The sequence below is a fragment of the Apodemus sylvaticus genome, chromosome 4, assembly GCF_947179515.1.
Source record: "Apodemus sylvaticus chromosome 4, mApoSyl1.1, whole genome shotgun sequence".
Taxonomy (NCBI): Eukaryota; Metazoa; Chordata; class Mammalia; order Rodentia; family Muridae; genus Apodemus; species Apodemus sylvaticus.
Genome location: NC_067475.1, coordinates 16177569 through 16189633, shown reverse-complemented (window position 1 = coordinate 16189633; position 12065 = coordinate 16177569). Strand labels below are relative to the sequence as shown.

Here is a 12065-nt window from a genome sequence, read left to right as displayed (position 1 = left end):
ATGAGCTATGTACAGGGATGAACTGGTCCAAAACCCAAGCTGAATAAGAATTTCCTACTATATTGTCATTGCATAGATGAAAGGCGTGTGAACGGATTCAGAGGAATTGAAGGGTCTCCCAGAATGCCACACAGTTCTCATTTGGCTTCCTTATCAATTTTAAGGCACATTTAGAAGATTTTGGTGCATGCACCTGGGAGCCTCACCAGCATTTGGAGTTTATGAATGTGCTCTGTGTTTTAAGTAATCCACTCTCAAGAGATCCTGCCCAAGCCACTAAGCTGCGCTGGGCGTAGTAGAGTTTCCGGTTCCTATACTGAAGGTTCAGCTAGGAGGGGTCCTGCTTATCTGTGGTAGGTGTCAGAGGGAACAAATACAAGGTAAGGAGTGAGAGGAAAGAGAGCTGGCTTCCTGGAAAAGCACCCTGGACAGCAGACAGCAGGCCCTGTTCAGTTGCCTCGTGGATACTGCAGAAGGGATTCCTCACTGGCCCTCCATTCTAAACCTCACAGACTGATCCAATAGTCCACTGGCGGAGCTCTCTAGAGCAAGGCCTTGGGAATGGGGAGACTCAGGACAGAGCCCAGGCTCTCCCAGGCTGTGTGAGTTAGAGCCTTAGTTTCTCCTTTGGTGGAGCACAGAGATGGGGGATCCGCCCCTCACAGGGGCAAAGGGGACCCGTGTAAATCACCTGTAGCACAGTGTCGCTCTGAATTCACTCCTAAGTCACTGGGGCTGTTAGTATTTCCTTTCTCTAAGCTTGCAAGGTTTCTTCTGATGAAACTTTTGGGGAAAAGGGCAGGGGAGAGCGACAGAGGATCCAGACACCCCGACCCTTCTTGTGAGCAAAGAAAGTGAAAGATGACAAAGGGAAGAAGCCATTGCCTGCTGACCTCCTGATGTGGACACAGGTCTGTCAAGAGCCTGCTGAGTTCCTGGATTAGTACTGCTTGTTCCCTACATCACTGAAGAGAGGTTTTAAAGAGCTTTTGGGGACTAGGGATGTAAGTTAATAGTCGGGCATCTTGCCCTAAAAAGCAAAGCAAAATCAAACCCCACGCAACTTCGAACATCTCTGGGAGTTAAGGAGATGACTCAGTGGGCTCAGATGACTCCTGCTGAGCAAGGAGGAAGACCCAAGTTCAAATTCCCAGAGCCTACATACAAAGCTGGGTGTGGTAACTTGTGTCTGTAACTCTAGCACTGTAGGAGGACAGAGTCAGGAGGATTCTGGGGCTCACCAGCCATTAGCTATCTCCAGGTTCAGTGAGACACTAAATGGGACACTAGAGGTCAACTTCAGGTCTCTCCACACTTACACACACACACACACACACACACACACACACACACACCCTCCAAATAAATCAATAAAATGAGAATGTGTGAATCACTTGTAGGCACATGTTCTCGGATCCAGACATCATCAATGGTCTTCACAGCTTGAAAATAGTGAGCACGTGATTTCTCTAAGTTCAATCATCTCTGCAGTATAGATTGTTGGGCTAGGAGGACGTTGCTTTTCCAACGAAATAAACCAACAGCGGGGCCAGCATGATGGCTCATGGGGCAGACTCACCTGCCATGCAGGATGATCTGAGTTCAGTTACCTGGGGAGGATGAGAATCAAGTCCTGGAAGTTGTCCTCTAGCCTTTACAGGTGCAGTGCAGTGTGGCACTCACGCACACGCGGCATGTGCATACACACACACACACACACACACACACACACACACACACACACACGAGATAAAATGAGGATTAAACTTTGAAAAAACAATTCAAACCACAGCACTGTTACAAGGATGTGGTAAGATACAATGGTGGAGCACTCCAGCAGTGGCTGGCACCAGGTTCATGCCATGGGACACAACTACTTTCTTTTAAATGACATGCTCCTATCCCATTAAACAGGGCAGTGAAGTGCCTTACCACATACTGGCAATGAACAAACAGAACTCCCCAACAAACAAAATCCCAGGAAAATCACATAGATTTCGTATTTTCATGAGAGGCAGAGAACACTTTTCTATTCAGGTTGACTGTTGGAATGGCCTCTCTTTCTGTCTTCTGGGAATATTGTACTGTGTTACTCATCAAGGTGCTCATTAGGGTTGGTCTAGAGAACTGAGGGTGTAGCATTTCAGTTTATGGCTGGAAGCAGTTTTTGTTCTTTTCCAGGGAAGCAGTTTTAAAGGAGAGACAGAAAGGAAGCTTTTGTTCTGAAGTCTTGGTTAAAATGTTCTTCAAGTATGAAAGAACATTCTAGCATTAAGCAAACCCTTAACCATTCATTGGCTTGTGGAGTGATGAGATGAACTCTGAAGTTCAGCCATGATAATTGGTTCTTCATGCCTTGACAGCTATGCTGAGTCACAGCATCCTAACAATCAAAGACACATGACCCCGAAATTATGCTGGGCGCCAGGTGATTAGACCCAATACCATTGAGATGTCTTATTTAAGGAGATCATGTGGGTGATGACACATTTAATGGTCCTGAAGTCAGAACCGGGTGTCTGACAAAGTTCCACATTAGCTATCCCCAAGTTTAATAGGTTTGGAATGAGAAGGGGCTGTGGCCAGTGGTTGGTTTCATGGAGAAGGGTAGATGGATAGACCAATAGGGGAAGGGGATACTCAAGAAATGATTTGACTAAAATGGTGTCTGTAAGATAACTCAATTATGTCTGACTATATTTACATGTTGGCTTGTAATAGTCCTGTTGTTTGTGGTATTTAGTCAAATGTAGGGGTTAGTCTGGAATACTGAATTTATAGTCATGCTTATATGCAAGATATCCATGACCTTCTGACTTAAACCAGCATTGATTGCTCTTTCAGCTGTGGCAGTTGATGTGGCCAGCAGGTCCCCTGTTGGCTCAGTGGACTGTAGGTATTTTTAGTTTAGTTCAGTCAAGAGCAACACATTTTCTGCCACATAAACAGTTTCTAAGCCGTCAGCATAGAAAATAAAGAGATATTGGCCATGTTGTATGGGCATATATAAAAAAACATTGTGAAACCCTGATTAAAGCTGGGACTCTTGGGGGGAAACAGATGCTTGGTACCATCTGATGACCCAAGTGCTGTCCCCAGGAACCACCTGGTAGGAGAGAATTGGCTCCTACAATTGTGTCCTCTTAGGTCAACATGCATGTATCATGGCATGCACATTTCTTCATGTGTGCACACATGCAAATAAATGTAAAAAAAAGAGAGACTGGGCTGTTGAGTGGGAAACAATACCTAGCTCTGCTGCCTTCTCACAGAAGGGTTCATGATTCAGGGGCAGACATACCTTCTTGTTGGATTTAAAGAAGATAGTGTTCATTAACAGTGGGTCAAATGCTAGGTATACTGTATTATCTGTATTTTTGGAGGGAATATAGAAGACCCTGAATACATAGGATGACCATTGTCACTGTTAGTAAAGGCTCATCAGAACCACTACAAAGTCAGCATGGAGTATGTCCAGTTCCTCTGAGGTGAGGTCTGGGTCAGTCCTGGTTGAGAGGGATTTCCAAATGTCTCCTGGTTACTTACCAGCCCAAACATTCTGATTGAGCAGTTTTGTAATTTAACATATAAGGAAAAGAACCCCACCCAACAGCCACCACTGGAATTGTGCATACTGTTCCAGTGAGTAAGTTTGGTTTAGTTGAATTATTAAAACTTAAAAAACTTGGGTTTTTCTCAAGAACACTGGGATACAAGAGCTAGAAAGATGTTTGTGATCTGAATTTTAATATTTTTCTTTTATCAGTGAGAAATCTTAGGGCCTATGAAGTTAAGTGAATTATTTTCTGTGTTAACCACAGATTTAGTGTCTGTTGGACTTGCTGTCCAGTGCTCTCTAAAAGAATGGGTTATGACAAATTGTTCTAAACTCACCATCATTTTAGCTTCTTGCATGTAACTGGTTTATATCCAAACACCTAGTGTTGAAGGTAAACTCATTTAGTTTTCCAGGGTTCTATTATGAAATGAATGTCAGGAAGGTTCATGGGATACAGTTCATCCTGTTATGCATGCATGAGATTTCTTTAGAACATACCAGGCAATTATGTGTGCTTTGAGCAATTCCAAGCTATCCTGATCATATTTCCGAGTTATGATTTAGCATGTTGAAGCTCAAACTCTCCCACTTGTGTTTTCCCTTTGTAGAAGCAGATTCTGGACTGTTTTCTGAGCAAAGTCTCAACCCTCTTCTACTATTTTACTTTTTAGGATGTAAGATGATTCTGTGGTATTTTGAATAGGACTGGGCCTTGAAGGCTCATAAATTTGAATACTTGCTCATAAGGGAGTGGTACTACTTGGAGGGATTAGTAGGTGTGGCCTTGTTGGAGTAGGTGTGGCCTTGTTGGAGTAGGTGTGGCCTTGTTGGAGGAAGTGTGTTATTGGGGGTGGCCTTTGGGGTTTCATGTGCTCAAGCCAGGCCCAGTGTTTCTCTTCTTACTGCCTGCCAATCAAGATGTAGAATTCTCAGCTACCTCCCCAGCACCATGTCTGCCTGTGTGCTGCCATGCTTAACCAGAACAATGATGGACTAAACTTTTCAATGTAAGCCAGCCCCAATTAACTGTTTTCCTTCACGAGAGTTGCCATGGTCGTGGTGTTTCTTCATAGCAATAGAACTCTAAGACCATCTCAATTACTTATTTTTTCTAAAAATTGCCATTATATCTATGGTGAAAGTATAGGGATGTGTATGTCATATGCTCATCAGAAATCTTAACCTCAAACTGCTGGCTGTCAAATTGGCTGTTATGAAAGGGACATATAGAATTTTCCTTGTGAATGGTCCATTTCATTACGTTAGGAATTCTCATAGTGTTATTTAGAAATTATTAACTATCTATGATGTGCAAGTTGTATGAATTCTTTTAATTCGCACAACTGTGGTTCACCAGGTTCTATATGCATCATGTTCCCTGAGGGTTTGTTAAAACACACATTGCTTTACTCCATCTCTGGAGTTTCTGATTCAGCAGGGATCAGAGAGTTTGTATTTTTTTTTTTAAATGTTAGCATTTAATTAACCTCCAGGGTGGCTTCAAGTCACCTGACACAGGCACCTCCAACCCCTTAATCTTCTCCTCAGCTCTTCTGCTGAAGAATGTGGTCTTCACGATGACAGGTTGTTCAGGGAGCTTTCCTTGCCCAGAACTCTGTAGTAGCCTGATCGCATGCCATCAGTGATGGGCGCAGCTCCAGTCTTGTGTTTTGCGACATTGACCCTTGTCTGCTCGCTGACCAACATCCACAATTTATCCAGTTGACAGTTGGGTGGAAGCTCTGGTTCCTCTTCAAGTGGCAACGCCTCATACAAACTTGCCCAAAGTAACCTGGATGATCTTTGTCAGAGCAGATTCTGTGGTGATGCGCGCCTCCAGTGGTCCCATGGCCTCCTGGGTGCTTGTGGTGCTCACCAGATGTGGCTGTGGCCATGGCTCACATGGCCCTGGAGTTTCTGGGTCTTCCTCAGTCTGGATGACATGGAGGTGGCAGAAAGGAGAGACGCGAGAGTTTGTATTTTCTAATAAATTTCCACGTGGTGCACTGCTGGTCGGGGACCTGTTTCAGAACTACTGCATGCTTCACACCACAGAGGCAGGAAATAGCAATCTGTGTATTACTTGTGAAAAAAAAGAAACAAACAGGAATTGAGGTCATATAATTTGCCGAAGACATAAGTGGTAATAGTGTTGGGTTTGAAAGATTGCTTGATTCTATAGTCTATATTGTATCCCACAGTCTATAGTTTTAATTTCTGAGCTAAGTGGTTTTAGCACCAACCTATTCTGTCTAAACAGAATAGCAGCAGGGTTGTGTTGTAGCAATAGCAGTGGGGGTAGATCTTAATAAGGCAGGTCTCAATGACTCCCAGTGTTATATTCCAAATGTTAAAATGTGGATGTTGTCATATGGTCTTAATCAAAGCCAGAGTGTAGGGGAGAATATACTTCCAAGAGAAACTACCTTATGCAGATAGAAATGGACAAGGACAGCTTTAATCCAAAGGATGTGGGGCAAAGGGAACCCTGACGTGCCTGCAGAGTCCACTTACGACATTTATCTTTTTGTCACTGTTTACTTTTTTGAGATAGTCTTAATTACATTTTTCCTCTCATTTTTCTTCCTCCAAACTTCCCATAAACCCCTCCCTGCTCTTCATTCACAGCCTCTTTTTAATCAATTGTTATTGATGCAGTCTATATATGCAGTTACACACACATCTATATATTCCTAAATATAACATGTTGACTCCGTATAGTGTTACTTGTATGTTTTCAGGGCTGACCATTTGGCATGGAATAACTCATTACTGTGCTCCTTCCGGAGGCCCACCTCTCACTCTCCCAGCCTTATCTAGTTGCTTTTAGTTCTTTGTTTAGGGTTGAGGCCTCATGGGTGTTCCCCAGTTTAGCATGTCTGTTGGTGTCCTCTGCTCATACTGCAGTCATATTGGTGAGACTTTATGGTACCACTTCTGATGTTACTAGGAGACACAGTCTCACAGCAAATTTCCTGATCCTCCGGCTCTTACAGTCTTTCTGCCTCTTCCTCTGCAATGCTCCCTGAGCCTTAGGTGTGGGAGTGTTTTGTAGATGCATTATGGCACTTTACCAGCCGTGCTGGTGAAGGTGCTCTCCTGGGAGAATTAGGTTTGTGTGTATAACATGTAAGAGCTTCCGTTCTTAGGTGTTGTGAGGGCGCTTGCTGCTCCTCCTCCAGTCTTAGGCAGTAAGAGCAGGCAGTGGGGTGGTGATATGCATCAGGAATGAATGGATGGGATGGGTTAGGGCTCAGAAAGCAGGTGTGCAGGTGAGGGCTCTGTCACTGGGAGACTGCTAAGGCAGGCGACTGTGATTAGCATGTATTCGTGTATGGGAGAGAATATGAAGGGGGTGTGTCACAGTGACTGTGGAGCCTGGAAGACTTTAGGCTTTGCTCTTGGCTGCTGCACATGGCAGGCTGGGGGCACATGGGCTTTAGGGGAATTGGTTGTCTTCATGTCTCTGTCAAGGCACTGGGAGTCCAGATGACTGCTACCATGTTTGGCTCTGAGTGATGCTGGGGATTCAAACTCAGGTCCTCGGGCTTGCACAGACATTCCACCAGCCCCTCCATTAACTCTTTCATCAGCTAGAGAAAGAATGCTACTAGGTAACCAAGGAAAGAGTCTGAGTGTTGGGAAGCAACTCAGTTTCCCCCAATAAAATTCGCTATACCTTCCACAGCCTAGTCTGGAAAATGCCAGCAGCGGTCAGCTCAGCGTTACCAACTTTCAGTCTATATCTCAGCTTCCCTGCCAGCGGCACAGAGACCGTGAGGCAGTCAGGGAATGACTGAGATGGCAGGTGGAGGGAGGACGCTCTGCGGACCTAAGCACATGTTGGGCATGTAGCACTTAAGGAAGAGGTAGGAACACAACGAGCTAGTAGCACAGTGTTCTTCAAAGCAGTTTATTAGTGAAAAACCGGAAACCTAAAAATTCAACAGTAGTTTAACAAAAGGTGGCACATATGAAGAAATATCATGCATCCATTAAAAAAGATGTAGAAATACATGACACAGCAAGGTAGGCATGGTACTGTTGAGTGAAAAAGTTATAAAACAGCACGTACAATTTGATCCCGTTAAGAAAATCTGTCAGTGTGCAGAGAGCCTGGGGGCCACGCCCCAGTCACAGCTCGTCTCAGACAGTGGAACTGGAGGCCTTATTTTCATCTCTAAAATTTTTCTTTTTGTCAGCATATTATGACTTGTATTAATAAAAAATCATTAACAATTCTTAAAAAGTCTGTCATAGGAGTCAAGAGTACAGCTTAGGGACTGAGGTACAGAGCTGTGCATACATTAGTTTAATACTGCTTCACTGGTTTCTCAGTGTCTTGAAGCTAAACCCCAGTTCAAAGGCACTGTATGGAAGTATGGTGGCTAGAGCTCCTCTTTCTTTAGAGCTGTGATTCTCAGCCTGGTTAATGCTGTGGCCTTCTAATACAGTTCAAGTGACCCCAACATAACATTATTTTCATTGCTATTTCATAACTGTAATTTCATTACTGTTATGAATCATAATGTAAATATCTGTGTTTTCTGATGGTCTTAGGCAAGCCCTGTGAAAGGTCATACAACACAAGTGCAATCCATCCACAGATTGAGAACCACTCACTGCTTTAGACAACGGGTCCACATTCCCAGAAGCCTGTGTCACCAGGCCCTGCTATTATAAGCACTCCTGTTCTTACTGACACTGAATGTATCCTTCTACCTTCATACCCACTTAGACTGGCCTGAAAGGACCTCAGCCAGTGAGAGTGGTGGTAAGGCTTACAGAGGCAAGGGGAAATGTTCAAGTGTTGTCAAATCGTAGGCGCCTGAGGACAAATGGCCAGCTGTGTCAGCTCTTCAGTGGTTGGCACAGCTGACTACTGCAGGATCATGCGAATGGCTTACTGTACAACTGGGGGGCCCTGCTTCCAGAATTTGGCTCAGTAGGTTTTGTGGGGGAAGATACAAGTATTAGCATTTTTCCCTTTTACGGAACAAGTTTTATTGAGCATATATAAGAGCCAAGCTGTGTGCTAAGAGTAATTTATGTTTAACAGAATTATAGTCTCTATCTTAGAAAGGCTACATTCTAAAGTGACAGTTACATGCGAAATAAATAAATTATAAAAATAACAACATAATTACAATTAATAGTTAGAACATAGTAAAGAAAGTAAAATTAAATTTTTGTCTTAAAATATTTAAAAAGCTGTCACAGAGGGGATTAATGCTACTAATCCACAGGCCTGTGTAGACAAAAGTATAAATAAGGTAGAATATTTGAAAATAGCAATTATCATTTTCAACAAGTTCCCAGCAATGCTGCTGGCTTGAAGTCTTGTACGTTGCCAGCATTCTAATGAGGACAAAGTGGAAAAGGCAGGTGTCAACTTTCCTAACGTCCTACTTTTATGCTGTGACAAGTGCACAGGGAAGCAAGGGCTCGGAGCAGATGGCCCGTGAGCTGCTGCCGACAGCTCTTCCCTCCGGCGTGTGTAGCCAGGCAGCTCCCTGCAAAGGTTCAGGTGTTGGGACTGTGTGTGACAAAGCACGCATCTGTGAGCTCTCTACATAAACAAGTCTGTCCCATCCCCTCTCCTCCCTGCTACTTCACCTCGAACCATCCTTCCTAACCAACACTAGCTTCCTTGTGCCCCTGCTATGAAGGCACCTGACTGGAAGGATGGGCTGTAGCATCTGGGGACGCTGGCCTTTGGCTTTCCTCGCCTCTGCAGAGCGAGGTGCATTCTCATTTAGGAACCTCATCTCCTGCATCATGAAAATTTTTTTGATTAGCACCATGAAAAAAAAAATAACCTGTGGGTCAGATTACTTTAAGACAAAGGTAGCTAAAATCCACTTCTTTTTCAGTTTTTAGAGGGCCCATAAATATCTCCTTGTTTATTATTTCATGAATATTGCACCCTCCACTCATTACTGTGCTGCTGAATTATGCTCAGGGGTCAAGAGTTTATTTAAGTAAGTTTGAATTGCACCATGAGTTAACAGGCTTTCTAAGAGTTTTCTTTTACGCTTAACAGTTTTCTTGAGCCTTCACCTAAACAAAAACTAAACCCATAACTTTAAGTCAAAATCAAAATTAAAGAAAACAACCAACCAAACAAACAATAAAGCTCGTTAAAACAAAAAAATTAAACAAAATAACATGTCTAAAGATGACGTTGGATCTATGATAGACAAAGGTACAAGGAGCCTTTGCTCCTGTTAACACTACATTGTGGGTCCTCTTGTATCTAAGTGCATCTCCTGTACCCAGCAATCCTGCTGGAAAGCAGAAGGCCCTGCCCCAGAGCTTACACTGAGTAGGGAGGGTGAGTGGGCAGATGTGGTCAGGTTTAAGTGGGTGGAGCAGGCACAGCATGGATGTAAGTCACGCTCCTCACAGCCCAAGCTGCATGGTGTCAGCGACTGAAAAGAGCATCTGTGCTTACAAAACGTTTACTATGTGCCAGGTCTTTGCCTAAAAGGACAAAACACAAAGTAACACTTGTGGAATAGTTTTCTGTTAGGTGACGAACTTATCCCCATTTTACTGATTAAAAAATGGCAGCTCTAAATCTGAGTTGAACACCAGGGAGCCCAATATGTGAGAATACAAACACAGAATCAATTCAGTCCGTATTTATATTTTCTCCCATAAAGCATTGATCTTTTCCCCATAAACTTAACTTGCTGAACTAAAGCTGCTGTTTAAAGTCACCCAAATTTTTATAGTCCCTCAAAACCTAAATATAACAGATGGCATTTTAAGCTGTAAAACTTCCCGAGGAAGAAAAAGAACACCAGAACTTCATTCACTTGATTCCCTAGAACACTAGCCTCTTGAGCTGTTTTTGGAGTTCCTCAAGTATGTAACTCAAGTGTGAGTCAGAGTCTTACAGAACTAGAAAACTGCAGAGAAATTTATCTTATTGCAGAGAAAGGGGTTGTTAATGCTGGGACCAAGAACGAAGTTTTCGATGTTTACCCAGCTCTTAGGGGCTCTTAACACAAATGGATGCTTTAAAGTGTTATTTAAATAGTACTTTAGAGCTCAAAAGTTTACAATTCAAGAATCTCCAAGTAATCGAACTACACTTTTGTACTTCATTGTTAAGCTACTCTGAACAAATTTATGCTCTATTGGTTCTAGGCCCAACACAACTTTTTCCTTCTACCTGGGTCAACTTCTGACTTCTCAGACCCAAACTAGGTAATTCCTAAACACAACCCTTCTGTTTCTTCCTTTACAATATCGCTCCTGCTAGAGGTCAACTTTCGTCTTCTTTAGGAGCATCTGGTTCACAGTAGTATACTTGGTTGATCAACAAAGTACCTGGTCCTCAATAAATGTCTTTTGAATGGATGAATGATGAATGAGACCTGAAGACCTAACCAAAGAACTCCTCAATCGGCAGTTTATAGCAACAATTGCTGATGGATAGCATGGTCCTCATAGCAATTCTCATTCCAAACGTGTCATTAGCAATCTCCAGAGACACTGCTGAAGACAGACTACATTCACTGCATGACTTAGCCTATAATGAAGGCTGTTGCACTAATCCATATTTTATACACATTCATTGTTCAACAACAAATCTTTACTGTCGTGTAGTATCATCTCAATGGATGCAATTCTGATTATGCATCAAATTTTGGCAATTGAATAATCTTAACATTATTTTTAGTGAATGAATTTGTCCCCAGTGTTCTGCAACCTTAACAAAATTATGAAATAAGGTAATACTTTTCAAGACTCAGGTTCAAAAGAAACTATCCAGTAGTGTATTAAACATAAATAAACCCAACCCAACCCAACCCAAGCAAAACTCCAAAGCTAGGAGGCCCTAGTAAAGCCTGCTATTAAGTCATCTGATTCCTATTGGGCAGCAAGGTGAAAAGGAGTTTTTACTTTATTCTTTGGCTATTGTACCTAATAAATGAGTCACTGGTATCATGCACAATAAATTTATTTTGCATAAAAGAAAAAGCTTGCCGTTAATGAAAAATTCAGTAGAAAAGAATCCTTTTGTTTTTAAGTTGGGGCTCAAAAGTAGAAGTTGCTTGTTAGTGAAACCTCAGTAGAAAGAATTGTTTAAGAAAACACTCTTGTCATGAAATCGCTAACATAGATTCTGTAATGAAGGATTAACCATGCAGTTTTATTGGCAGGATGGCCAGTTTCTGATGGCTTGTAATTTTTTTCAGTCTCTTATGACATTAACATTGAAAGATATTTAAACTTGCTTTAGAGTTATTTATATAAATATGGTGTCGGGATGGGTAACCTCTCCTGGTCTCCCTGTTTAATTGAGAAGTTCTAAGTAGGTAATTGGCACCTTGCCCTTCTGATTTCCTCTCTCCCCCATTAGCCAGTCGGAGTCCATTCCAACGACACTGAACACAGTGATTACCTACAAAATATAATATTTCCAGTTATTAACTATATTAAAAATAGGCATATAGCAAATATCAGACTTACATTAAATGTTTGAATTATTCAC

At 42.5% G+C, this 12065-nt stretch overlaps 1 protein-coding gene and 1 pseudogene across 2 annotated transcripts in view; both read right to left on the bottom strand.

Annotated features, from left to right (window-relative positions):
- Nucleotides 1–4875: 4875 nt before the first annotated feature.
- Nucleotides 4876–5510, bottom strand: LOC127682598 (60S ribosomal protein L27a-like; annotated as a pseudogene).
- Nucleotides 5511–5547: 37 nt separating this feature from the next.
- The window catches only part of Sh3glb1 (SH3 domain containing GRB2 like, endophilin B1), a 33718-nt gene continuing 27200 nt past the window's right edge, over nt 5548–12065 (bottom strand). The window contains exon 9 of one of the 2 annotated variants that reach the window (XM_052179035.1): nt 5548–5641. In XM_052179035.1, the coding sequence (XP_052034995.1) occupies nt 5639–5641 (3 nt within the window). In that variant the 3' untranslated portion in view covers nt 5548–5638. Of the gene's footprint in view, nt 5642–9364; nt 11976–12065 lie in introns of those variants that run through there. The other variant, XM_052179034.1, reaches the window with a different exon arrangement.